Source organism: Suncus etruscus, chromosome 14 (genome assembly GCF_024139225.1).
Source record: "Suncus etruscus isolate mSunEtr1 chromosome 14, mSunEtr1.pri.cur, whole genome shotgun sequence".
Taxonomy (NCBI): Eukaryota; Metazoa; Chordata; class Mammalia; order Eulipotyphla; family Soricidae; genus Suncus; species Suncus etruscus.
In genome coordinates, this window is record NC_064861.1 from 82431506 (window position 1) to 82459329 (window position 27824).

At 40.5% G+C, this 27824-nt stretch overlaps 1 protein-coding gene across 2 annotated transcripts; it reads right to left on the bottom strand.

The window, feature by feature from the left end:
* Window positions 1–1461: 1461 nt before the first annotated feature.
* On the bottom strand, window positions 1462–27490 carry WDR87 (WD repeat domain 87). Of its 2 annotated transcripts, none has more exons than XM_049786557.1 (9): window positions 27419–27490; window positions 22709–22760; window positions 18773–21641; window positions 17499–17749; window positions 15034–16433; window positions 5975–7782; window positions 5700–5893; window positions 3958–4034; window positions 1462–3336 (listed from the first exon to the last, which is right to left on the bottom strand). In XM_049786557.1, the coding sequence occupies exons 1-9, from the start codon at window positions 27488–27490 to the stop codon at window positions 1462–1464; spliced, it is 8598 nt and encodes a 2865-aa protein (XP_049642514.1). The 2 variants fall into 2 exon arrangements, with proteins under 2 accessions (XP_049642514.1, XP_049642513.1); XM_049786556.1 differs by having other exon boundaries at window positions 18773–21639; window positions 22590–22760.
* Between the last annotated feature and the right edge of the window lie 334 nt (window positions 27491–27824).

Consider the following 27824-nt stretch of genomic DNA (forward strand, 5'->3'; position numbering starts at 1 on the left):
CTTTTTTTTTACCTATAGGACACACTGACATTTTAGAAAATGAATTAGTTTTCTCTTGCCCTTCTGGATTTTTCAAGAAATTTGTTAATATTTTTATGGTTATAGAGTTAATTCTAGTAGCCTTAATCCTTTCTATTGGTAGGATCTGTAATGTGATGTGAGTCCAACTACAGGACTCTTGTTCCACTTCCAGATATTCTCTTACTCTATATCTTTGATAGCCCCCCCCCCCAATGGCAAAAGAGAGAACAACTACTAAGGGGAGTTTGCAATGAAGAATGGGAAATGACTTAGGTAGGCAACATGTGCAAAGCTTTTTTGGTGAGGAGGCAGAATGCTCAAGACTTACTCCTGGCTCTGCACTCAGGAATCACTCCTAGCAGTGCTTAGGGCACCATATGGGATGCTGGGGATCAAATCTGAGTCAACTGCATGCAATGTAAATACTTGACCTGCTGTACTTTCTCTCCAGCCTAACAATGCCTTTTTATTAATGTCAAAAAGAGGGCTAAAGGGCCTGGAGAGATAGCACAGCGGCGTTAGCCTTGCAAGCAGCCGATCCAGGACCAAAGGTGGTTGGTTCGAATCCCGGTGTCCCATATGGTCCCCTGTGCCTGCCAGGAGCTATTTCTGAGCAGACAGCCAGGAGTAACCCCTGAGCACCGCCAAGTGTGGCCCAGAAACAAAAACAAAAACAAAACAAAACCAAAAAAAAAAAAAAAAGAGGGCTAAAGTGCTAGTATTTAAAATATAAAAACAGGGCACTTGTTTTGCATGTGGTCGACCCAGGTTTGATCCCTGGCACTGCATATGGTCCTCAAGCCCTGCCAGGAGTGATCCCTAAGTGCAAAGCCAGGAGTAAGCTGGAAGCATCACCAGGTGATTTCCCCCCCCCCCAAAAAAAAAAAAGCAAAACTTAATGTGAAAATACATTTTTTAATCAGGTACTTTCCTTCCCATAGTCTTTAGAGAAGGAAGTGGAAAAAGGCAGATTATTTTGTCTCAAGATCTCCAGGGACTGAGCACCACTAGTTGCTAAATTTTCCCATGGGGGGGGCATATGTATCTGGTATCTCCTGCTATCTTTGTGGGGGCACACCGGATGGCGCTCAGGATTATTCTTGGTTCTGTACTCAGAAATTGCTCTTGGCAAGCTTGTGGGACCATATGGGATGCCGGGGATTGAACCTAGGTTGGTTGCATGCAAGGCAAACAACCTACCTGCTGTGCTATAGTTCTGGATCCTATCCTGCTCTCTTTTCTGAAGAACCAACATAGAGGAAAAAAGACAGATCACGCTTCTTCTGAAAACTTTCTCTTTATTCCTCTGATAGAAGCTGGTTTCTGGAATAGATGTGGAAATCATTTTGACTTGGTCTTACCTCACTGTGGATTTTAAGATAAAGATCTAGATTTCTGGTGTCCAGGCATTTCTCCAGGTGAGAACACAAAGAATGTGAATTAAAGAGTATTAGCACCAATGTGGGGCATTTTTTTGGTGAGGTGACTATCAGCTTGGGGCAGGCTCTTCCAGGCAAGTTCTAATATCCCATAGTGGGCAATGCCCATGGGGAGGATGGAATGTACATTATTCTGCTCCGGGAGTGAGACCACCTCCTGAAACTTCAGAGGACCATAAGAGGCAGGATAGCTATCAACAGACAATTGGTAGAACAGACGCTCCCCGGGAACTAAATCCATGGCCTTCAGGGCCTCTCTGTTGATAATCTCATGGGATTGAGGCTCTTCCGTCAGTAGCAACTCCTGTAGCAGCCGCTGGATTTGTGGGGACTTAATTTGGTACAGGTCCATGATATGGTAGAACTGTTCCATCCAAGCAGCTCTGTCTTTTGCATATCGTGCCTGCAACTTCCGCAAAACATAATACAGTGCAACAAATGTCTCCCATGGTGGCATCTCTTCTTTTTTTTCAGAGATGGGCTGTGCTTTCTTCTCCAGTTTAGGTAGTTTGGTAAATTCTTTCCCGGCTTTAGAAGTCCAGAAATCCTTTTGAAACGTTAGTGCTAAAGTTTGCTGGGTCACAGAGGCGTGGACATCTGTCATAACCTTGCTTGTAGAAGGATAAAAATATTTCATCTCCATCTCCCTGAGAGTATTGGATACCTGCTCTGCCCGTGTGCTCCTGTAAGGCTCTTCTAAAATCTGCCAATTTTTATCCTTTGTGTTCAGATTCCTTTTGGGACCTAAGGAGGGCTTTAACGTGGGAACAGCTGAAGGCTCTGGCCAACTTTCCTTTTCCTTTCCTTTTATAGGAGGGAGCACTCTCAGGTATTTCAGACCTGTCTTAAGTTCTGACCTGGGCTTTATGCCTGTGTCATGTGGTTCCAGGACCTGTCTGTGATAGTGCACAATAGCTTCAAGTAGAGACATATGCATCTCTTCTAAATTTCCCTTTGAGATGAAGTTTTTGAGAAGTTGGCACAGTCTGTGGAAATTATCCCTGGAAAGTTGTTCTCCTGTTTTCATCTGTTCCAGAATATGGTGCATCCACTTTTCATCTGACAGGGTGACCTCCTCTGTAAATATTTCCTCAGGCAGGATTTGGGGCACGTGTCTCTTACCCTTAGGTAACTGTTCTCTAAGAGATGGACGACGCTGCAAAATCCACTGCCACTTGTTCCCTAGAGGTTTGCCTTTAAGTTTCTGAGCTTTCATGGTTTTCATTAATATATGGGTTATAAATGGCGTCGTTACATCCAATTCTTGGGACTCCAAAATTCTATCTAAATCTGGTAGAAGTATGGGCTTATATTCATCGAACAGATCTTGTTTTTCCATAGACTTTGTCCATTGAAGTATCCTGGGTAAGTACCCTTTGGCTATATCTTTCTGGATTATTTCTTTTAAGGATTCTAACTCTGACTTCTCTGCTCTTCCCAAAGATACTGAAATTGGTTTCTCGGTTTTACTTTGCAGAATACCCAGTTTTATATCTTTGATCCTTGGGGTTATTTGTTCCATTGAAGGAACTCTTCCTCTTCCTCTTAAGTCCTTTCTTTTTTGCAATTTAAATCGTTTTGCTTTTACCAACATTGTTTCTGCCTTGTCTACCACTGCTTCTTCCAGTGAAATTCCCTCCTCTTTCTCACTTAGGCTTTCCTCTTCTTCCTCACCCTCTTCCTCCTCAACTGCCTTTCTTTCCTTTCCCTCTTCCTTCTCTCTCCCTTCCTCCACCTTTTTTGTCTTCTTTTTCTTAGCCATTTCCTCTTCCTTCTCTCTCCCTCTTTGCTCTCTCTTTCCCTTTCTTTCTTCCTTCTCTTTCCCTTCCTCTACCTTAATCCTCTTTCTCTCTTCCTTTGCTTCCTCTTCTTCCTCCTCCTCTTCCTCAGCCTCTTCCTCCTCAACTGCCTTTCTTTCCTTTTCCTCTTCCTTCTCTACCCCCTCCTCCTTTTTTGTCTTCTTTTTCTTAGCAATTCTCTCTTCCTTCTCTCTCCCTCTTTGCTCTCTCTTTCCTTTTCTTTCTTCCTTCTCTTTCCCTTCCTCTACCTTAATCCTCTTTCTCTCTTCCTTTGCTTCCTCTTCTTCTTCCTCCTCCTCTTCCTCAGCCTCTTCAACTGCCTTTCTTTCCTTTCCCTCTTCCTTCTCTCTCCCCTCCTCCACCTTTTTTGTCTTCTTTTTCTTAGCTATTCCCTCTTCCTTCTCTCTCCCTCTTTTCTCTGTCTTTCCCTTTCTTTCTTCCTTTTCTTTCCCTTCCTCTACCTTAAACATCTTTCTCTCTTCCTTTGCTTCCTCTTCTTCCTCCTCTTCCTCAGCCTCTTCCTCAACTGCCTTTCTATCCTTTCCCTCTTCCTTCTCTCTCCCTTCCTCCACCTTTTTTGTCTTCTTTTTCTTAGCCATTCCCTCTTCCTTCTCTCTCCCTCTTTGCTCTCTCTTTCCCTTTCTTTCTTCCTTCTCTTTCCCTTCCTCTACCTTAATCCTCTTTCTCTCTTCCTTTGCTTCCTCTTCTTCCTCCTCCTCTTCCTCCTCCTCTTCCTCAGCCTCTTCCTCCTCAACTGCCTTTCTTTCCTTTTCCTCTTCCTTCTCTCCTCCCTCCTCCACCTTTTTTGTCTTCTTTTTCTTAACTATTCCTTCTTCCTTCTCTCTCCCTCTCCGCTTTCTCTCTTCCTTCCCTTTCCCTTCCTCTACCTTTATCTTCTTTCTCTCTTCCTTTGCTTCCTCCTCTTCCTCCTCCTCTTCTTCCTCAGCCTCTTCCTCCTCAACCATCTTTCTTCCCTTTTCCTCTTCCTTCTCTACCCCCTCCTCCACCTTTTTTGTCTTCTTTTTCTTAACCATTCCCTCTTCCTTCTCTCTCCCTCTTTTCTCTCTCTTTCCCTTTCTCTCTTCCTTTTCTTTCCCTTCCTCTAACTCTCTCTTCTTTCTCTCTTCCTTTGCTTCCTCTTCCTCCTCTTCTTCCTCAGCCTCTTCCTCTTCCTCAACTGTCTTTCTTTTCTTTCCTTCTTCCTTCTCTCCCTCCTCCTCTTCCACCTTTTTTGTCATTTTTTTCTTAACCATTCCCTCTTCCTTCTCTCTCCTCCCTCTTTTCTCTCTCTTTCCCTTTCTCTCTTCCTTCTCTTCCCCTTCTAACTCTCTCTTCTTTCTCTCTTCCTTTGCTTCCTCTTCCTCCACCTCTTCTTCCTCCTCTTCCTCAGCCTCTTCCTCAACTTTCTTTCTTTCCTTTCCTTTTTCCTTCTCTCTCTCCTCCTCTTCCACCTTTTTTGTCATTTTTTCCTTAACCATTCTTTCTTCCTTCTCTCTCCCTCTTTTCTCTCTCTTTCCCTTTCTCTCTTCCTTCTCTTTCCCCTCCTCTACCTTCCTCTTCTTTTTCTCCACCTTTGCTTCCTCTTCGTTCTCCTCTTCCTCATCTGTCTTTTTTTCCTTTTCCTCTTCTTCCTCACTTCCTCCTTTCTCTCTCTTTCCCTTTCTCTCTTTCTTCTCTTTCCCTTCCTCCATCTTTCTCTCTTCCTTTGCTTCCACCTCTTCTTCCTCCTCTTCCTCAGTTGTCTTTCTTTCCTTGTCTTCCTTTTCTCTCTCCTTTAACTTTTTTGTCTTCTTTTTAACTATTCCCTCTTCCATCTCTCTTCCTTCTTTCTCTCTTTTTCCTTTTCTCTCTTTTGTCTCTTCTCCTTTCTCTGCTTTTCTCTTTATTTCTTCCTTTGCTTCCTCTTCCTCCTCTTCCTCTTCTTCCTCCTCTTCTTCAACTCTTTTTCTTTCCTTTCCCTCTTCCTTTTTTCTCCCTCTTTTCTCTCTTTTTCCCTTTCTCTCTTTCTCTTCACCCTCATATACCTTTCTCTTTTTTCTCTCTTCCTTTGCTTTATCCTCTTCTTCCTCCTCTTCTTCCTCTTCCTCCTCAACTGTCATTCTTTCCTCCCCCTCTTCCTCTCCCTCCTCCTCCTCTTCTACCATTTTTGTCTCCTTTTTCTTAACCATTCCATCTTCCTTCTCTCTCCCTCTTTTTTCTCTCTTTTCCTTTCTCTCTCCCTTCTCTTCCCCTTCCTCTACCTTTCCCTTCTTTTTCTCTTTCTTTGCTTCCTCCTCTTCTACCTCTGCTTTCTTTCTCATCTCCATTACTTCTTCCTTCTCCAGTCTTTTGTCTTCCCTTTTTTTCTTTCTTTTCTTTTTCTTATCATCTTCCTCCTCCATTATCTTACTTTTTTTTATCTCTCCCACTTCTTTCTCCACCACAGACCTACTTTCTTGACCCATTTTATCTAACAGACTTACCATTTCTTTAGAAAATGTCTCTTCTTTTTCCACTTCACCCACTTGACTGGGAAAGTCTGTCTGTGACAAATCAACTCCCTTTAGCTTTTTGCTTTTTCTCAATTTTTGTTTAAGAAATGGAATTTCTTCTTTCCACTCTTCTTCTTCTTTCCCCTCTTCTTCTTCTTCTTCTTCTTCTTCTTCTTCTTCTTCTTCTTCTTCTTCTTCTTCTTCTTCCTCCTCCTCTTCCTCTTCCTTCAATTCCTCTTCCTCAAGGATAGATCTTCTCTTTTTGGCTAATTTGCTTTCTTCTTCACGTAATCTTTCCTCTGACTTTATTATTTTTATCATTTCCTCAACCAGTTTTCTCTGCTTTTTTGCCAGATTTTTTTCACCTTTGGTTATTTCTAATTGCTCATCTGAATCCCAATCTTTATCATCAAGTATATTTTGTTTTTGGTCCAGTTTACTTTCCTTGAGTAAGAGTGTTCTCACCCTCTTTGTTAACTCAGTTTTCTCCTTGGTTATTTTCGTTTCTTGTTTGACGAGATTTTGAAGTGCTTTTAAAGTTTTGTGGCTCACTTCTGGTTCCTGGAAAATACCCTGACCTTTATCAAATGTTATCATTAATTTCTCTAATTTCCTTTTTTCCTGAACATGAATTCTAGTTCCCCTAGTACATTTCATTTCTTCCTTGACTATGTCCTTTTTCTCTTTGGCCAGCATCCTGTCTTCAAATAATAGTATCTTCTCCTCTAGCGACAGTTTCCTCTTGGCTAGTTCTAATTCAGTCTCAATTGATTTTCTGTGTATTAAGGTTGTTTCAGGCTCTCTCTGGGATAAAACTTGTTTGTTGTAAGCCAGTTTTTCCTTCTCCAAGGCCAGTTTCTTAATCTCCGTGGCCAGTATATTTTCTTCTTTGGCCAGATTCCACCTTTCTTTGATCAATTTCCATCCTTGAAATCTTACTGTTTTCTCTGCAGCTAATTTAATTTTGTCCTGTGCAATTTTCTGCAGTTTTGTAGCTAGTGTCTGCTCACGTTCATATAGTTTATTCTCACGAATAGCCAGTTTTACTGCCTTCTGTATAAGTGTCTCCTCATCCTCCATCAACTTATTTTGTAGTTCAATCATTTTTTCCTTCCACATATCAATTTTCTCTCTTACTTGGTCTAATATATTTCTTTGGTGGCTGAAGTTTAATTTATACTGATCTAAATACTTTTCCTTTTTAGTCAATTTCTCCCTCTCCTGAACCGCTTTCTCTTTTTCAAAAACTACAGTGTTCTTTTTTTGAGACAGAATATCTTTTTGCTGTATGATTGTCTCCTTGTTTTGGTCCAGTTGTTTCATTTCCTTGTCCAGGTCTTGCTTTTTATCCATCAATATCTCCCTTTTCTTGGCCATTGTTTCCTGTTCCTCAGGTAGCCTTTCCATTCTGTTGGCAAGCTCTTCCTGGATCAGCAGTTCTTCCAAGGCTAGCTTTTTTTCTTCTCCAACCAATTTCTCCTTTTGCAAGATCAGTGTCTTCTCTTTTTGAGCCAATTCCTCTTCTTCCACATTAAGTTCATATATTTTCTGGTTCAGTTTCTCTACCTTACACACAAGTTCCTCTTCTTCCCATACTAGTTCATCCAACTCACCTCTTAGTTCCCGTTCTTTATCATTCAGCTCGTGGTCCCTCTGGGTCAGTTTTTCCACTTTATCAACCAATAAAAGTTGCACTTGAGCCAATTTTTCTTCCTTATATCCTATCTTTTCTTTTTCTTCAGCCAATGCCTCCAGTTTTTTAGCCAATTCCTGCCTTTTCTGGGCCAAATTCTCTGCTTTCTGACTTAAAATTTCTTCTTCATAGGCAAGCTTTTCCTCCTCTTGAAAAAGCATGGTCTCTGACTGAGTGACTGTCCTGTCTCTTTGAGCCAATTTCCACTCTTCTTCAGCCAATTTTCTCTCTTCTTCAGCAAGTTTTCTTTCTTCTTTTGCTAACTTCTCCTCCTCTTGTGCAAGTTTCCTCTTTTCTTGGGCATGTTTTCTTAGAGATTTGGCTTTTTTCCTTTCCTCCTGAATCTGTTCATGATCTTTCTTAACCCATATCTCTTTCTTCACGTCCTCTTCTTGTCTTTGTTTTTCTTTTTGTAATTGTTCTTCTATACCTTCTTCTTCCTCTTGTTTTGCTACCTGTTCTTGCTCTTGTTCAAGTTCTTGTTCTTCTTGTGTTTGTATTTCTTTGTACTCTTGTATATCTTCCTGTTGTATTTCTTCTTGTCCTTGTATTTTTTCCTGTTGTTTTTGCTGTTCTAGTTGTTTCAGTTGATCTTCCAGTTGTTTTCTTTCTTCCAGTTGTTTTTGTTCCAATTGTCTTTGTTTTAACTGCTTTTGTTCTAGTTGTTTTTGTTCTACTTGTTTCTGTTCTAGTTTTTTCCCTAGTTCATGTATTTTTTCTTCTAGTTGTTTTTGTTCTAAATGTTTTGGTTGAGACAGTTTTTCTAGATAGATTTGTTGTTCGAGTTGTTTTTCTTCTAAGTGTTTTTGTTTTTCTAGCTGTTTTTGTTCTAGTTTTTCTTCTAGATGTTTTAGTTCTAGTTTTTGTTTCTCAAGCTGTTTTTGTTGTTCTAATGGTTTTTCCTCTAGGTGTTTTTGTTTTCCTAGCTGTTTTGGTTCTAATTGTTTTTCTTCTAGGTGTTTTTGTTTTTCTAGCTGTTTTTGTTGTTCTAATAGTTTTTCTTCTAGTTGTTTTTCTTCTAGGAGTTTTTGTTTTTCTGGCTCTTTTTGTTCAAGTAGTTGCTGTTCTTGTTTTTCTATTTGCTTTTGTTCTTCTAGTTTTTCCTGTTCTAATTGTTTTTCTAGTTTGTTTTGCTCCTCTACTTGTCTTCTTTCTAGTTGACTTTGTTCTATTTGTTTTTGTTCCGGTTCTTTTTGTTGCTCTAAGAGTTTTTGCTTTATTTTCTTGTGTAGTTCTAGTTGTTTTTGTTCTAGCTCTTTACGTTTTTCTAGTTGTTTCTGTTCTAATTGTTTTTGTTGTTCCAGTTGCTTCTGTTCTTCTGCTAGTTGTTTTTGTTCTTCTAGTTGCTTCTGGTTTTTTAGCATTTTTTCTAGTAGTTTTTGTTCTTCTAGTTGCTGTTGTCCTAGTTGTCTTCGTTCTTCCAGATGTTTGTGTTCTAGTTGCTTTTGTTGTTCTTGTTCTAGTGGTTTTTGTTTTTTTAGTTCTTTTTGTTCTTCAAGTTGCTTTTGTTCTAGCTGTTTTCGTTCATCCTGTTGTTTTTGTTCTAGTATTCTTTCTTCTAGTTCTTTTTGTTCTTCTAGTTGTTCCTGTATTAGTTGTCTTTTCTCTTCCAGTTTCTTTTGCTCTAATTGTCCTTGTTCTACAAATTGCCTTTGATCTAGATATTTTTGTTCTTCTAGTTGTTTTTCTTCTTGTTCTAGTGATTTTTGTTCTAGTTGATTTTGTTGTTGTAGTTGTTTTTGTTCTAGTTGTCTGAATTGTTCCAGTTGCTTTTGTTGTAGATGTTTTTGTTCATTTAATTGTTTTTGTTCTAGTTGCTTTTGTTCTTCTAGTTGCTTTTGGTCTAGCTGCTCTTGTTCTAGTTGCTTTTGTTCTTGTTCTAGTGTTTTGTTTAGTTGTAATTGTTTTTGTTCTTGAAATTGATTTTCTTCTAGTTGTTTTTGTTTTTCTAGATGTTTTTTCTCTAGTTGTTTTTGTTTTTCTAGTTGTTTTTGTTCTAGTTGTTTTTGTTCTTGTTTTAGTTGTTTTTGTTCTTGTTCTATTTGTTTTTGTTCTAGTTGTTTTTGTTGTTCTAGTTGCTTTTGTTGTTCTAGATGTTTCTGTTCTAGTTGTTTTTGTTTCTCTAAATGCTTTTGCTCTAATTGTTTTCGTTCTTTGAGATGTTTTAGTTTTAGTTTTTCTAGTTGTCTTTGTTCTTGTTTTTGTGCCTGTTCTAGTTTTTGTTCTAGCTGTTTTTCTTCTATTTGCTCTCTCTCTTGTTCTTGTTGATGTTGTTGTTCTAATTGCTCTTGTTTTTGTTCTAGATGTTCTCGTTCTTTCAACTGCTTTTGTTGTATTTCTTTTTGTTCCAGTTGTTCTTGATCTAGTTGTTTTTGTTGTTCCAGTTGCATCTGTTCCAGCTGTTTTTGTTTCTCCAGCTGTTGTTGTTCTAGTTGTTTTTGTTGTTCCAGCTGTTCTAGATGCCTTTGTTCTAGTTTTTGTTGTTCCAACTGTTCCAGTTTCTGTTCCTCTAGTTGTTTTAGTTGTTCCAGTTGCATCTGTTCCAGCTGTTTTCGTTGATCTAGCTCTTGTTGTTCTAGTTGCTTTTGTTGTTCCAGCTGTTCTAGACGCCTTTGTTCTAACTGTTCCAGTTGCTGTTCCTCTAGCTGTTTTAGTTGTTCCAGTTGCATCTGTACCAGCAGTTTTTGTTGTTCTAATTGTTTTTGTTGTCCTAGATGTTCTAGATGCCTTCGTTCTAGTTCTTGTTCTAACTGTTCCAGTTGCTGTTCTAGTTGTTTTTGTTGTTCCAGTTGCATCTGTTCCAGCTGTTTTTGTTGCTCCAGCTGTTGTTCTAGTTGTTTTTGTTGTTCCAGCTGTTCTAGATGCTTTTGTTCTAGTTGTGGTTGTTCTAACTGTCCCACTTGCTGTTCCTTTAGTTGTTTTAGTTGTTCCAGTTGCATCTGTTTCAGCTGTTTTTGTTGCTCCAGCTGTTGTTCTAGTTGTTTTTGTTGTTCCAGCAGTTCTAGATGCCTTCGTTCTAGTTTTTGTTGTTCTAACTGTTCCAATTGCTGTTCCTCTAGTTGTTCTAGTTGCATCTGTTCCAGCTGTTTTTGTTGCTCCAGTAGTTGTTGTTCTAGTTGTTTTTGTTGTTTCAGCTGTTCTAGATGCCTTTGTTCTAGTTTCTGTTGTTCTAACTGCTCCAGTTGTTGTTCCTCTAGTTGTTTTTGTTGTTCCAGTTGCATCTGTTCCAGCTGTTTTTGTTGCTCCAGCTGTTGTTGTTCTAGCTGTTCTAGATGCCTTTGTTCTAGTTTTTGTTGTTCTAGTTGTTCCAGTTGCTGTCCCTCTAGTCGTTTTAGTTGTTCCAGTTGCATCTGTTCCAGCTGTTTTTGTTGCTCTAGCTGTTTTTGTTCTAGTTTTTGTTGTTCTAGTTGTTCTAGATGCCTTCCTTCTAGTTGTAGTTGTTCTAACTGTTCCTGTTGCTGTTCCTCTAGTTGTTTTAGTTTTTCCAGTTGCAACTGTTCCAGCTGTGTTTGTTGCTCCAGCTGTTCTTCTTCTAGTTGTTTTTGCTGTTCTAGCAGTTCTAGATGCCTTCGTTCTAGTTTTTGTTGTTCTAACTGCTCCAGTTGTTGTCCCTCTAGTTGTTCTTGTTGTTCTAGTTGCATCTGTTCCAGATGTTTTTGTTGCTCTAGTTGTTTTTGTTGTTCTAGACGCCTTTGTTCTAGTTTTTGTTGTTCTAACTGTTCCAGTTGCTGTTCCTCTAGTTGTTTTTGTTGTTCCAGTTGCATCTGTTCCAGCTGTTTTTGTTGCTCCAGCTGTTGTTCTAGTTGTTTTCGTTGTTCTAGCTGTTCTAGATGCCTTTGTTCTAGTTTTTGTTGTTCTAAATGTACCAGTTGCTGTTCCTCTAGTTGTTTTTGTTGTTCTAGTTGCTGTTCTTGTAGTTTTTGTTGTTTTAACTGTTCCAGTTGCTTTTGTTCTTGTAGTTTTTGTTCTAGCTGTTCTAGTTGCTGTTCTTGTAATTTTTGTTGTTCTAGCTCTCCCAGTTGCTGCTGCTCTAGTTGTTTGTGTTCTAGCTGTTCTTGTAACTTTTGTTGTTCTAACTGTTCCAGTTGTTTTAGTTCTAGCTTTTCTAGTTGGCTTAGTTCTAGTTGCTGTTCTCGTAATATTTGTTCTAAGTGTTCTAGTTGCTGTTCTTTTAGTTGTTTTTGTTTTAGCTGTTCTAGTTGTTTTTGTTCTAGTTTCTGTTCCTGTTGTTTTTGTTCTAATTGTTCCAGTTGCTGTAGTTCTAGTTGTTTTTGTTGTTTTAGCTGTTCTAGTTTCTTTATTTGTAGCTTTTGTTGTTCCAACTGTTCCAGATACTGTTGTTCTCGTTTTTGTTGTACTAGCTTTTCTAGTTGCGTTTGTTCTACTTGCTCTTTTTGTAGTTTTAGTTGTTCTAACTCTTCAAGGTGCTTTTGTTCCAGTTGCCTTTGTTGTTGTAGCTGTTCTAGTTCCTTTTGACCTAGTTGCTTTTCTCCTTGCCTTTTTTCTAGTTTCTGTTCTCGTTTTTGTTGTTTTAACTCTTCAATTTGCTGCTGCTCTAGTTGTTTCTGTTGTTCTAGCCTTTCTAATTCTTTTTGTTCTAGCTGCCTTTCTTCTTGCCTTGGTTCTAGTTTCTCTTCTCGTTTTTGTTGCTCTAACCCTTCAAGTCTCTGTTCTATTTGTCTTTGTTGTTCTATCCATTCTAGTTCCTTTTGTTCTAGCTGCCTTTCTTCTTGCCTTGGTTCTAGTTTCTCTTCTTGCTGTTTTTGTTGTTCTAACTCTTCAAGTTTCTGTATTATTTGTTTTTGTTGTTCTATCCATTCTAGTTCTTTTTGTTCTAGCTGCCTTTCTTCTTGCCTTGATTCTAGTTTCTCTTCTCGTTTTTGTTGTTCTAACTCTTCAAATCGCTGTTCTATTTGTCTTTGTTGTTCTATCCATTCTAGTTCCTTTTGTTCTAGTTGAATTTCTTCTTGCCTTGTTTTTAGTTTCTTTTCTCGTTTCTGTTGTTCTAACTCTTCAAGTCGCTGTTCTATTTGTCTTTGTTGTTCTATCCATTCTAGTTCTTTTTGTTCTAGCTGCCTTTCTTCTTGCCTTGGTTCTAGTTTCTCTTCTCCTTTTTGTTGTTCTAACTCTTCAAGTCGCTGTTCTATTTGTCTTTGTTGTTCTATCCATTCTAGTTCCTTTTGCTCTAGTTGAATTTCTTCTTGCCTTGTTTCTAGTTTCTTTTCTCGTTTTTGTTGTTCTAACTCTTCAAGTCGCTGTTCTGTTTGTCTTTGTTGTTCTATCTGGTCTAGTAGCTGTTCTTGTTTTTGTTGTTCTGACTTTTCTAGTTGCTGTCGTTCTAGTTGCTGTTCTAGGAGTTTTTGTTGCTCTGACTGTTCCAGTTGCTGTCCTAGTTGTTTGGGTTGTTCTAACTGTTCTAGTTGTTTTTGTTCTAGTTCCTGTTCTTGTAGTTTTTGTTCTAGTTGCCTTTGTTCTAGTTTCTTTTCTTGCAGTTTTTGTTTTTCTAACTGTTCCAGTTGCTGCTGTTCTAGCTGATCTAGTTTTTGCTTTAGTTGCTGTTTTTGTTGTTCTAATTGTTCCAGTTGTTGTTGTTCTAGTTGTTTTTGCTCTATTTGCTCTAGTTGCTTTTGTTTTAGTTGCTGCTCTTGTAGTTTTTGTTCTAATGGTTCCAGTTGCTGTTCTTCTAGTTGTTTTTGTTGTTCTAATTTCTGTTGTTCTAATTGTTCCAGTTGTTGTTCTAGTTGTTCTTTTTCTAACTGTTCCAGTTGCTGCTGTTCTAGTTGTTGTTGCTCTAACTGCTTTATTGGCTTTAGCTCTAGTTGTTTTTGTTGTTCAAGTCGCTGTTTTCCTAGTTGTTTTTGTTGTATGATTTTTTGTTTTCCTGATTTCTGTTTTAGTTGTTCTAGATTTTCTAGTTGCTGTTGCTCTAGTTGTTTTTGTTGTTCTTGCTGTTCTGGTTGTTTTTGTTTTTCTTGTTGTTTTTGTGGAACTAGATGCTGTTCTAGTTGCTTTGGTTGTTCTAGCTTTTCTAGTTGCTGCTGTTCTAGTTGCCTTTGTTCTGCTTGCTGTTCTGGTTGTTTTTCTTGTTCTAATTGCTTTTGTGATACTATTTGCTGTGGTTTTAGTTGCTGTTCTAATTGTTCTGGCTGTTTTTGTTCTAGTTGCTGTTGTACTAGTTTTTGCTGTTCTAGTGGTGTCTTTTGTTCAAACTTTCCTATTTGCAGTTGTTCTAGTTGCTTTTGTTCTAAGAGTTGCTGTTGTTCTAGTTCTAATTGTTCCAATTGTTTTTGTTGCTCTAGTTGCTGTTCTAGTTGCTTTTGCTGTTCCAGTTGTTTCTGTTGTTCTAACTTTTCTACTTGAGGTTGTTCTAGTTGCTTTTGTTCTAATTTTTCTGGTTGTTTTTGTTTTTCTATTTGCTGTTCTAGTTGTTTCTGTTCTAACTTTTCTACTTGTTCTTTTAGTTGCTTTTGTTCTACTAGTTTCTGTTTCTGTTCTAATTGTTCTGGGTATTTTTGTTGTTCTAGTTGCTTTTGGTCTTTTAGTGGCTGTTCAGGTAGTTTTTGTTTATCTGGTTGTTTTTGTTCTAGTTTCTGTTGTTCTAGTTGTTTTTGCTGTTCTAGCTGCTGTTCTGGTTGTTTTTGTTGTTCTAGTTGCTGTTCTAATAGTTTCTGTTCTAACTTTTCTATTTGTTGTAGTTCTGGTCGCTTTTGTTGATCTAGCTGCTGTTCTAATTTTTGTTCTAACTTTTCTATTTTTTGTTGTTCTGGTTGTTTTTGTTGTACTTGTTGCTGTTCTAATTGTTTCTGTTCTGACTTTTCTACTTGCTGTTGTTCTAGTTGCTGTTCTGGTTGTTTTTGTTGTTTTGGTTGCTGTTCTACTTGCTTTTGTTGTTCTAGTTGCTGCTTTTCTAGCTGCTGTTCTAAGTATTTTTGTTGTTCTAGCTGCTGTTGTAGTTTCTGTTGTTCTGGCTTTTCTAGTTGCTGTTCAAGTTGTTTCTGTTCTAGTTGCTGTTGCTCTAGTTGCTTTTGTTGTTCTAGTTGCTGCTTTTCTAGTTGCTGTTCTAAGTGTTTTTGTTGTTCTAGCTGCTGTTCTAGTTTCTGTTGGTCTGGCTTTTCTAGTTGCTGTTCCAGTTGTTTCTGTTGTTCTAGTTGCTGTTGCTCTAGTTGCTTTTGTTGTTTTAGCTGCTGTTCTAGTTGCTGTTGTTCTCGTTTGTGTTCAAGTTTCTGTTTTAGCACTTCTAGTTGCTTTTGACTTTCTAGTTCTAGCTGTTCTAATTCTTCTAGCTGTTCTTGTTGCTTTTGTTGTTCTCGTTGTTGCTGTTCTAGTTCATGTTGTTCTTGTTCTACTTGTTTTAGTTCCTCTGGTGTTTTTAATTTTTCTAGTTGTCTTCGTTTTTGTTCTTGTATTTTTGCTCGTCGTTTTTGCAACTGTTTTAGTAACTCTATATTTGGCTTTACTCGTTTTTGTTGTTTTGATTCTTTTTGTTTTTCTACTACTTCCTTCTCTTCTTCCTTTTCCTCTTCTCTCTCTTTATACTCATCCTCTTCCTTATCTTCTTTGTCCTGTTTATCCTTTTCCTTTTCTTCTTCCTCTTCCTTTACTTCTCCTACTTCTTCTTTTTCCTCCTCTTCCTCTTCCTCCTTCTCCTCCTCCTCCTCCTCTTCTTCATCCTCTAAGAATATTGTTACTTCTTCCTCCTCTATTTTCTCTAAAGTCACTTTCTCCCCATCTTTGGGCAATTTCTCTCCGGGTTTTTCTGGCAGTTCCTCTTCCCAGAATTTTTCCCATTTATGCCATGTTTGTTTATTTTCATCCATATCCATCCTTTTTTTATCTGGGAAAAACTTCTCTTTGTGTAACTTTTGCTCTTCCTCAAGATCACTCTCAACCAAAGGTATATGTGTTTCTCTTTGCAGTTGTTCTTTATCTTCATGTGGTTTCTGCTCTTCCTTAAGATGCCTCTCAACAAAAGATATGCTCGGTTGCCATTTATTCCTCTCTTCCCAAGACATCCTCTTCCCATCTTTAACTGACCTTTCTTGTATTCCAGGCACTTTTTCCTTTACACTTTTATCCTCCTCCATTGCTGTGGTCATTATTTTCTCTTTACTATCCAATTTTACATCCTTTGGGGATTTTTTTTTCTTTATTATAGAACCTCTCATAGACATTTTCTTATCTTTTTCCAGTATCTTTTCTCTCTTGGTTTTTTCTGTTTTTTTGTCCTTCATTTCTTGGGGAATCACCTGGGTTTCCTTCAATTCCATCTCATCCCTTTCTTCCTTTAGATCTTGTTCCATTGGTATCTTTTCCCTGTCTCCAATAGTCATGTCCTCTCTCATTTCTCCTTCATGAATAAAATAGGATTTCGTCTCTGGCCAGCCTTTATCCCAGTCAGTTTTATCTGTTTCTTTTTGCCACACAGGGCAGATCTTCTTAAAGAGCTCCCAGCTGGGGCTCCGATCAGACAGTACTGTTTGAGCTGTCCTCACCAGTTCAGCATTTAAAGCTTCTGAAATTTCTGTTTGAGAGCCAGATAACCTGAAAGTCATAAGACGACATAGATCATCCCGCCATGATACGCTGTCAGTTTGGTAGCCAGAAAATCCAGAAACACCTCGCCCACTCTCTTTCTTCAAAATTCTTTCTTTCTTTAGAGGAGGCAGTGGTTCTGTAATTACAGTACGAGACTCATCTGTCTTCTTCTTTTGTCTCTTTACAGACTTAACAATTTTCTTTTTCTTGCTTTTTTTTTCACGTAGTTTCCTCAACATCTTCAATGCCACTGCAACATGATCCCTTGAAGTTTCTTTCTCTGGTTCATCATCCTTTAGACTTTGAGTTGAAGACCTTCTTGAATGGATGGTTGTATCCTCTCCCTCAGTTGGTATAGCTTCACTCTTTTCAACTCTATCCTCTAATAGGCTTCGTTCACTCTGATCAACTTCACCCTCTAATGGACCTGGTACAGTCTCTTTTGTCTTCTTGCTGCTTTGGAACAACTTTCGAGCTGCAGTGAAAATCAAAGAAGATAAATATAAGGAAAGCAAAGATGGCTTACATTAAAAAAAAAAACCTAGGACCAAAGGTGGTTGGTTGGAATCCCGGTGTCCCATATAGTCCCCTGTGCCTGCCAGGAGCTATTTCTGAGCAGACAGCTAGGAGTAACTCCTGAGCACCGCCAGGTGTGGCCCAAAAAAACAAAAACGAAAACAAAAAAACCTTTCGGGGCAGCGAAGTGGTGCTAGAGGTAAGGTGTCTGCCTTGCAAGCGCTAGCCAAAGAAAAGACCTCAGTTCGATCCCCTGGCATCCCATATGGTCCCCCAAGCCAGGGGCGATTTCTGAGTGCTTAGTCAGGAGTAACCCCTGTGCATCAAATGCGTGTGGCCTGAAAAACCAAAAAAAAAAAACAAAAAAACTTTCCTATATCTGATATGAGATAAGAGAGATATTCATATAGTAGTAGATATAACAGGATGCTTTAAGGGATGGGCAAAGCCTTTCAAAAAATAAAAATACATTATTGGCCAGAAAAATAGTACAGGTGTTAAGATGTTTGCGTTGAATGCAGCCAACTATTGTTTGACTCTGGGCACCACATACGGTTCTCCTAGCACCATCTGGAGCGATCCCTGAGTAAGAAAGCCAAGAGTAATACCTGAGTACAGCTGGTAGGTACCCAACATTACCCCCAAAGACATTCTCCTTGCTTCATTCCCAGTTACTTCAAATACACACACCCAACTACGAAGAGGCAAGACAAGGGACTGGAGTGATAGCACAGTGCCTTGTATGCAGTTGACCTAGGACAGATCCGGGTTTGATCCCTGGCATCCGTAGGGTTCTCTGAGCATTCCAGGAGAGATTTCTGAGTGTAGAGCCAGGAGTAACCAGAGTATCACAGGTGTGGCCCAAAAACAAAAACAAAAACAAAAACAAAAAAAAAAAGAGGCACCCATGAGATTGGTTATATCTTTCTGAATTCTTTCTATGAAAAGTTCATTTCTACTCTTGCCTGATTATCTTCTGATCCATTTCAGCCCTAAGAACTGAGTCAGATCACCCCATACATACATGGTCTTTTCACTCCTGCTCGAATCCTTTGGCCTTTCTTGATGGATGCTTCCAAGTCTTCAGCTATCTCAGATTTCCTTGGTTCAAATTCATAAGGCTTTGAGACCTCAAAAGAAAAAGAAGCCAAATCTCCTTGGCACAAGGTCAGGTCTTCATTCAGTCGCTGCTTTATTTGAGTATGAAGGATTTGAAAATCCGTGGGTCGCATTCCTAGCAACTGGTCCAAAGATTCCTCTCCAACCATTTCCTGCCTGTGAAAGTCAAAGAATAGGAAAAATAATGTCAAATCAGGGACAAGAGGACTGAGAAGAAAAGAACTACTTTGGAACAGACAGGCTGTTTAGTAAAGTAGCCACAGAGACAGCAGAAAGGATGACAAAGGAGAAAGAAAAAACCCAGGAAACCAAGTGGAATGATCTGTATAGAGACTACAAAGATAGGAAAGAAAGGGGCTGGAGAGATAGCGTAGAGGTAGGGCATTTGCCTTACATGCAGAAGGATGGTGGTTCGAATCCCGGCATCCTATATAGTCCCCGGAGCCTGCCAGGAGTAACTCCTGAGTGCTGCCGGGTGTGACCCAAACAAACAAAACAAAGATAGAAGAATAAAAAAAAAGGAACTTGAAAAGTTAGGGACTGGGGCCAGGCGGTGGCGCTGGAGGTAAGGTGCCTGCCTTGCCTGCGCTAGCCTAGGACGGACCGCGGTTCGATCCCCCGGCGTCCCATATGGTCCCCAAGAAGTCAGGAGCAACTTCTGAGCGCATAGCCAGGAGTAACCCCTGAGCGTCACAGGGTGTGGCCCAAAAACCAAAAAAAAAAAAAGTTAGGGACAGGGGCCCGGAGAGATAGTACAGCGGTGTTTGCCTTGCAAGCAGCTGATCCAGGACCAAAGGTGGTTGGTTCAAATCCCGGTGTCCCATATGGTCCCCCCATGCCTGCCAGGAGCTATTTCTGAGCAGACAGCCAGGAGTAACCCCTGAGCATCGCCGGGTGTGGCCCAAAAGCCAAAAAAAAAAAAAAGAAAAGAAAAGTTAGGGACAGATAGGAATAGGAAAGATACTGAATAAGGTATGCTGTTTATTATAATGAATAAATACTAAGGTCAGTGAATTGTCAGGATAGCCTATAAATGAAAAAATGATTATGAATCAGAAAAAAAGAAAAAGAAGAACTCATGAATGGGGTCAAGAGCAAGGGAAGGGTCTGGGATATTAGAGAAAGGGTAGAAGAAAATCAGAAACTAGTAAAGAATTTAGGAAGGCACAAAGAACTTACTGCATATCTCGGAATGTGTCTCGGTGCTGGATCAAATTTAAGAGTGAAGTCTTACAGTTGATACCAGTATCAGGCATGAGGATGAGGGCCTTTTCCCTCACGTTCTGCTCCTTGTCCAATAATCCTTTTGCCAGAGGCACAGCAAAGAGATGAGTAATTATTCCTAAACGTTTGAATCCTTCCCAGGCTAGCTCTCGGATCAATGAATTGGAATTGATGGTATCATCCAGTAGTCGACGGACGACTTCAGAGCGCATGGCTGGAGATACCTGGTAAGTGGCAAAGATTTGCCCCAGCACACCGACACAGGTTTGGTACTTTAATGGAGTTGCGTGAGCTGTAATAGTAAGGATTGTATCAATCAGGCTATTAAGAGCCATTTCACTCATCCTTCTTCCCAGCCAATTGCGATTTCCTACACTTAAAAGGATTGAGTAGGTGTGATCACTAGAGAGTCTTCTATCTAGGAAGTCATCTTCCTCCTTGTACTTTATATGGTGTTCCCTAATGCCTGTCTCACTCTGCCAGAAAAAGAATTGTTCAGATTTGTCCCAATCTAATACCCGTACGGGTGAGTGAAGAGTACATTGCAGGAATACAGGGCTTCCGTCTGGCCAAAGTCGGGCACGAATCACTGAGTTGGGGATGTAACAATCAGGAGCAATAGGCCATTTCTGTCCCTGACCAAAGTAGGACCTCAATATCTGATAAGGGTTGAGTCCATCCCAGGTAGTTAGCTTTAGTTGAGGAGTAACCTCATAATAAGGCTCTTCTTTGTCCATCTTATCAGCATCCCAAATCTGACTTTGGGATTCGTACCTGATTTTAGGCACAAAAACGGTGCTTCCTTGCTCATCTTCTTCTATGACATGAGGCACAGTATAGTCAAAAGCAATTCCCCGCTTATTGACAAGACTATATAGTCCCACTAACTCTTGTTTCCCGTATCCACAGTAGTTATACTTGGGCACAAGCATGATCTCAAAAGAGAAGAAGAAACTTGGTGTAAAAGGTTTTGGAAGTTCTGGCACATCATCTATAATGCTCATAAAGGAAAGATTAATTAAAAGGCTTATAGGAAGCAGTTTTAAACAAGACACCAGATAAAGGCTCTGGTTGAAAGTCACAAGCAGATCTCCTCGATCATTTGCAAAGCAGACTGGGCCAAAGTGCAATGATGAGTCCAGCAAGGTTATGAGTTTACCATGGAAGTTCCATACCCGGACAGAGCCATCATTACCACGGGTGACAAGAAGTTTCAAAGACAAGCAGACATCGAAAGATGTGATTTTACACTGGTGCAGAGGCAGTGTCTCTATGAATTTTGCACCTTCTTGAGTTTGAGAAGATAGAAAATCACTAAACTTCCAGATACGTAGGCAGTTCGACTTTGTGATGGCACCAACAAACTTGGGCAAGAGCATCAGGTGTCTTAGGTGACAGCTGCTGAGAATACTAGTGAGGGGATACAGACTTACCCTTTTAGCCTCAAACATAGCTTCTGACAGGTGTATATAATCATCTGTTCCATAGGAACAGAGCAGAGAGTTTTTTCTGTCATTATACTGCCCTCCAGGAAGGGTAGAGAGTGCCAATACAGCCCCATAATGCATGAATTTCTCTATTCGGGCAAAGTTTTGATGGGAGAGTACTTTGATCATACCACTCCGGTGACCAGAGAATATCAGTCCTTCTACACCATAACCTGGGCAGATATTCCCATAAGCCAGACACTGTATCTTGTCTCGAGAGTCTGGTGAGGTACATAGGATATACTTAACTGGGCAAGGACTGCGAGTGGTGTCAAATACCAGTATATCAGCATTACCTGCTGCTACAAAAAGTTCCTGGATTTCTGGATTATAGGCCCAATCCACAGCCCTGTCCAATAATAGGAAGGGCCAGGTGACAATCAAAAGTTCACCTGTGAGTGGGGATATAAAGTGCATCAAGCCATCCTCAGTAAGGCATAGGATCCGGAAACAATTACCACTGCAGTGGACACGCTGCAGTTGCCTGGGTGGAGCACCACAGACATTGAAGAGGTTATAGAAGCAGGGCATACGGCGCAAGGAGAAACTATGGACTGTCTGGCAGAAGAAAGTAACTGCATCAATGAACTGGAGTGCGAACAATTCCTCGCCAAGATCTAGCCGCCGCAACAGGTTCCCTGAAGTCAGGTTCCACTCCTTGATTATACCTTCCATGCCACCTGTTAACAAGGTGTGGGCTTCTGGCTGACTACGGATACATATCACTGATAAAGTATGGGCCATGAAACTGTGAAGAGACTGGCCCCGTCGAAGGTTCCATACTTGGACTCCCCCAGTCTTATTTCCAGCATAGAGGAAGCCCTGACCAAAACAGATATGACAGCAAGTAATAGAGGAGCCACTGGTGATGGATGTGAACTTCTTTACTTCTGCCAGCTTTCCTTTGTCCTGGCGCTCAAGAACCCTCACCACCGACTCACAGAGAGCTAGGAGGGTGCCATTTGGACCATTTAACATGATGTCTTGGACAAGTTCATCACCAGGCATGGACATTGTGTAGGCTAATTGGAGGCCTCTGCCACTCTGCTCTATGATCCAAGAGACGACTCCCCCCATGATACCAGTCAGAAGCATCTTCATTTCTGGGTCATAGCACAGGCAGCTGATATTGAAGCGACATGGAACTATACCCAAGGGCTTGAATGCCCGAAAGTGGTCCCCAAAGAGTCGAAGATTCAGGTCACCACAGTAGGCCACAATAATATGAAAGGAACCAGTATGAACCATGGATTGAACTGGAGGCAAACGTTCCGTCATAGAGAATGTTCTTTTCTCAACCATGTCTTCGTCTTTGTTCTTCATCCATGCTACAGCCTAAAAGAAAAAAAGATAAAAGTAGCCTAGAGGGGCCGGAGAGATAGCACAGCACAGCAAGGCGTTTGCCTTGCAAGCGGCCGACCAATGGTGGTTTGAATTCCGGCATCCCATATGGTCCCCTGAGCTTGCCAGAAGTGACTTCTGAACACAGAGCCAGGAGTAACTTCTGAGCACTGCTGGGTGTGACCCAAACAAAACAAAACAAAACAAGTTGCCTAGAAAGGGCTAGAGAGATAGCACAGATGGTGGTTTGAATCCTGGCATCCCTTATGGTCCCCCATGCCTGCCAGTGCGATTTTTGAGCACAGAGCTAGGAGTAACCCCTGAGTGCCATGGGGTGTGACCCAAAAACCAAAACCAAAACAAACAAAAGTAGGCCAGAAAAGATAAAGGGTAAAGGGTAGACTATTGAGCCATTTTCCCCTTTTCTGATGCTAAGCAGAAAAATTGGAAGATTAGAACTAAAGCTCCCCTGATTAAAATGGTTGCAAATAAAGGAGTAGAAAGCTAGGAAAGTTAAGGAAAGCTCTTTCCTTAACCGTATCCTACTTTAGGGGAACCATAAAATCTATTCAACATGTAGTGTGTCCTTGGAGAATGGTCAATGGCAGGAAAATCCTGAATCCAGATTTTTTTTTCAAGGATAAATCTTTCTTTGCCAATTTGGTGTGAGAGCTTATGTGGGCATATACCCTAAAGAATGAGCTGAGGGCCAGAGCGATAGCACAGCAGTAGAGTATTTGCCTTGCACGTGGCTGACCTAGGACAGACCGCAATTCGATCCCCTAGCATATGGTCCCCCCCAGCCAGGAGCGATTTCTGAGCACAGAGCCAAGAGTAGCTAAGCCCTGAGCTTCACCCGTGTGGTCCAAAAAAACAAAAACAAACAAACAAACAAACAAAGAACGAGCGAAGATTAAGGAGAAGAAAGACACACACAATGTTACCTGTATTTCTTTTGTGCCTGCTGTTATCCAAGAAAAGGAGACAAAAAAATTGGCATCACTGACATAATGGCATATAAGTGGCATATTTTGAGGATAGCGAGAATCTCTGTACAATATCTGTGAACGGTCACTGAGGATAATTAAATCATCCTTTTGATCTTCAATTTTTTCCTGGAAAGAAGTATGGCATAAATATAAGAGGTCAGGTCGCATTCTCACACATATCACAATTAAAATAATTCCCAAAGTTATGCCTAAACCACAGAGACTATTCCTGTTATACCTACATCTATACAATTTATATTGGCAGGATGCCTTATCCTTCATAAGCATGTAAAAAAAATCCTCAGCACAGCAAACCAAACCCCTTAATTAGGACTTCTATGGACAAATATTATAGTATAAGCACAGGAAAAAAAAACAACAATGCCCATCCCAAAAAGAAGTTGGCTTTACCTATCCTCCAATATTTCTCTTTATATTAAAATGTGGATATCTAATGCAAATCATCGAGACAAGTATACTACTTTATTCACTCATCTTATTTTTCAATTTACCTATAGTCAGTTTAAACTATTATAACTTAAAACTAGAACTAGGGCCCGGAGAGATAGCGCAGCGGTGTTTGCCTTGCAAGCAGCCGATCCAGGACCTAAGGTGGTTGGTTCGAATCCCGGTGTCCCATATGGTCCCCCGTGCCTGCCAGGAGCTATTTCTGAGCAGACAGCCAGGAGTAACTCCTGAGCACCGCTGGATGTGGCCCAAAAACAAAAAAAAAAAAAAACAAAAACAAAACAAAAAAAAAAAACAAAACAAAAAAAAACTAGAACTAAAGGATCTGCAGAAGCTACGCAGAAAGCTAAGAGTGCATACTGCCAAGAGTGGCCTGAAAATCAATAAATAAGTGATTTGAAACTGAATTGAATAAAGCTTTTAGCCCTCTACATTACCTTTATATTTCACAAAGGATGACTGAATAGACAGATACTGTGCATTTATTATCCTGTAGTGTTAAACCATGTCCTGGGAAACCTGCACCTGGGTTACTTTGCTACAGAGCCAACCATAGCAAGTATTTTCTCATATCTTCTTCTTTCTTGTCTGTTTTTAGTTTTTTTATTTTGGGTTACACCTGGAAATACTCAGGGGTTAATTACTTTCTGAATCTGCACTCAGGAATCACTCTTGGCAAGTTCAAGGAACCATATGAGAAGCTGGGGATCAAACCTGAGTTGGCCACATGCAAGGCAAGCTCCCAATCTGCTGTATTATTACTCTGAGCCAACCTTTATATTTTTAGAAGAATCTCTCTTTCTGGGAGTGCGGGGAGATTTCTGCCATAGAAGCAGGCAGGGGAGGGTGGGCTAGAAATGGGGGCATTGGTGGCAGAAAATGTGCACTGGTGAAGGGTGTTGGACATTGTATGATGAAACTCAATCATGAACAACTTTGTAACTGTGTATCTCAGTGATTCAATTAAATAATTTATTTTATATTTTAAAAAGACATCAGGGGCTGCAATGATAGCATAGCAGCCAACCCAGGTTCAGTCCCCAGCATTCCATATGGTCCCGAGTACCACCAGGAATGATTCCCGAACACAGAGCCAAGTGTGGCCCCAAAACAAAATAAAACATCAAAAAAAGAAAAATCCGAGGTCCAGAGCAATAGCACAGTGGTAGGGTGTGTGGCTGATCCAGGACGGACCTCAGTTCAATCACCGGTGTCCCATTGGTCCGCCAAGCCAGGAGTGATTTCTGAGCACATAGCCGGGGTAACCCCTGAGAGTCACCAGGTGTGACCCAAAAACCAAAAAAAAAAAAAAAAAAGAGAGAGAGAGAGAGAGAGAAAGAGAGAAAAGAAAAAAAAGGGAAGGAAGGAAGGAAGGTAGGAAGGTAGGGAGGAAGGAAGGAAGGAAGGAAGGAAGGAAGGAAGGAAGGAAGGAAGGAAGGAAGGAAGGAAGGAAGGAAGGAAGATGGGCTGGAGAAATAGCATGGAAGTAGGGTATTTGCCTTGCATGCAGAAGGATGGTGGTTTGAATCCCAGCATCCCATATGGTCCCCTGAGCTTGCCAGGAGCGATTTCTGAGTGTAGAGCAGGGAGTAACCCCTGAGCGCTGCCAGGTGTGACCAAAAAAAAAAGAAAGAAAAGGAAAGAAAGAAATAGAGAGAAGGAAGGAAGGAAGGAAAGAAGGAAGAAAGAGAGAGAAGAAAGAAAGAAAGAAAGAAAGGAAGGAAGGAAGGAAGGAAGGAAGGAAGGAAGGAAGGAAGGAAGAAGGAAGGAAGGAAGGAAGGAAGGAAGGAAGGAAGGAAGGAAAGGAAAGAAAGAAAGAAAGAAAGAAAGAAAGAAAGAAAGAAAAGAAAGAAAGAAAGAAAGAAAGAAAGAAAGAAAGAAAGAAAGAAAGAAAGAAAGAAAGAAAGAAAGAGGGGCCGGGAAGGTGGCGCTACAGGTTAGGTGTCTGCCTTACAAGCGGATGGACCGTGGTTTGATCCCCCGGTGTCCCATATGGTCCCCCCAAGCCAGGGGTGATTTCTGAGCGCATAGCCAGGAGTAACCTCTGAGCGTCAAACGGGTGTGGCCTAAAAACCAAAAAAAAAAAAAAGAAAGACGAAAGAAAGAAAGAAAGAAAGAAGGAAGGAAGGAAGGAAGGAAGGAAGGAAGGAAGGAAGGAAGGAAGGAAGGAAGAAAGAAAGAAAGAAAGAAAGAAAGAAAGAAAGAAAGAAAGAAAGAAAGAAAGAAAGAAAGAAAGAAAGAAAGAAAGAAAGAAAGAAAGAAAGAAAGAAAGAAAGAAAGAAAGAAAGAAAGAAAGAAAGAGGGCCGGAGAGATAGCATGGAGGTAAGACGTTTGCCTTTCATGCAGGAGGTCATTGGTTCGAATCCCGGCGTCCCATATGGTCCCCCATGCCTGCCAGGAGCAATTTCTGAGCCTGGAGCCAGGAATAACCCCTGAGCATTGCCGGGTGTGACCCAAAAACCACAAAAAAAAAAAAAAAAGAAAGAAAAAAAAGAAAAGAAAGAAGGAAGGAAGGAAGGAAGGAAGGAAGGAAGGAAGGAAGGAAGGAAGGAAGGAAGGAAGGAAGGAAGGAAGGAAGGAAGGAAGGAGAAGAAAGAGGGAGGAAGAAGGAAGGAAAGAAGAAAAATCCCTCTTCCTAGAGAGCTAGTTTCTCTGACAATGTCCCACCATGTTTACCTTCCACTATCATTGTTTTGTGTGTGTGTGTGTGTTTTTTTTTTTTGGAGCCAAACAGTTTTTATTTGGAAAGCATTAACCATTTAAATTCAGAAGATGGGGCCAGCGTGGTGGCGCTAGAGGTAAGATGTCTGCCTTGCCAGCGCTAGCCTTGGACGGACCGCGGTTCAATCCCCCTGTGTCTCATATGGTCCCCCTAGCCAGGAGCGACTTCTGAGCGCATAGCCAGGAGTAACCCCTGAGCGTTACCGGGTGTGGCCCAAAACCAAAAAATAAATAAATAAATTCAGAAGATCTATTTGGGGCCCGGAGAGATAGCACAGCGGTGTTTGCCTTGCAAGCAGCCAATCCAGGACCAAAGGTAGTTGGTTCGAATCCCGGTGTCCCATATGGTCCCCCATGCCTGCCAGGAGCTATTTCTGAGCAGACAGCCAGGAGTAACCCCTGAGCACCGCCGGGTGTAGCCCAAAAACCAAAAAAAAAAAAAAAAAAAGAAGAAGATATATTTGGAGTCGGAGTTGTTGCACAAGTAGTAAAGCGTTTGTGCCTTGTGCCCATTAGTCTAGGATGGACCACAGTTTGATCCCCTGACGTCCCATATGGTCCCCCAAGCCAGGAGCAATTTCTGAGTGCAGAGCCAGAAGTAACCCCTGAGTGCTGCTAGGTGTGACTCAAAAAAAAAAAAAAAAAAACAGATATAAACTATTTTGTTATTTCAATCAAGTTCTCACTCAATGTATCAACTTCTGAACATACAACAAAGTGTAAATCCCAAGCTTAGCTGAAACAACCTATCTGTGGTGGAGATACAGGAAGACCCCCTAACTGATATTCTGCTGTTACATTACCCCAGAGTTTCAAACACCCTAGATTAGAACAAATATTCTACATGTACAAAACTAGTAACAGTTGAAAATGTGAGACAAGCTTAAAATAAAAGCACAAATTTAAAATAGCAAACATATATGTACCCATATAATATGAACATAATATTTTAAAGCAAAATTCAAAGATGTAACTTTTACTTAAAATAGATTTGACAGTCATTCTGAAGTATTAATCTAAGAATTTTTTTGTTGTTTTTTTTTTTGGGGGGCCACACCCGTTTGATGCTCAGGGATTACTCCTGGCTAAGTGCTCAGAAATTGCCCCTGGCTTGGGGGGACCATATGGGACGCCGGGGATCGAACCGAGGTCCTTCTTTGGCTAGCGCTTGCAAGGCAGACACCTTACCTCCAGTGCCACCTTGCCAGCCCCTGAATTAATTAATTATTGAATTAAACTTGGTTACCCCATATACCCTGGCTACCTACAGGAAGTATGAAAATGAGAAACACTGAAGAAATTAGATGTTATCTTTATGTTTACCTATTTTTCCCTCTTCCATCACTTCCCAAACATAGTTTCCTTAGGGATAGTATACATCTTTCTTCTTTGCCTGTAGATCTCTAGTATCCAAAATAATCTAATGCAGCCCTATACTCTTGAAATCTGATGGCTCACTTCCTACTAAACTGACAGCTATCTCTATGGTCTACTCCACCTTCTTCCTACTTTCATGAAAAATCTATGGCTCCTTTGAAGTGCCCATACCATGGATTAAGATTGAAGACTTACTTATATGCTACAGAAAAATTACCTGACTTTCTATTGCATCATTTAAGTGGTATTTAAAATCCTTCCACAGAGGAATGAGTCTGGGAGCAGTCATTGCTGATTATCCTGTGGACTTTCTTGTGACCACTGCTGAAGAAACTGTGGGAAAAAGATGAGAGAGAGAGAGAGAGAGAGAGAGAGAGAGAAAGAGAGAGAGAGAGAGAGAGAGAGAGAGAGAGAGAGAGAACATTATAACCACTATTTGGTCCCCCCCAAACACCACCAGGGATCATTCCTGAACAAAGAACCAAGAATAGCTCCTTGATCTGACCTAACCCCTGCTTTCCCCAAATAAAAGAAAAACACTGTGGTATTGACAGTATAGAATAATGGCAAACCTTGGGCTTTGATTACAGGACTGAGATTACCATGACCTGATGATATAGCAG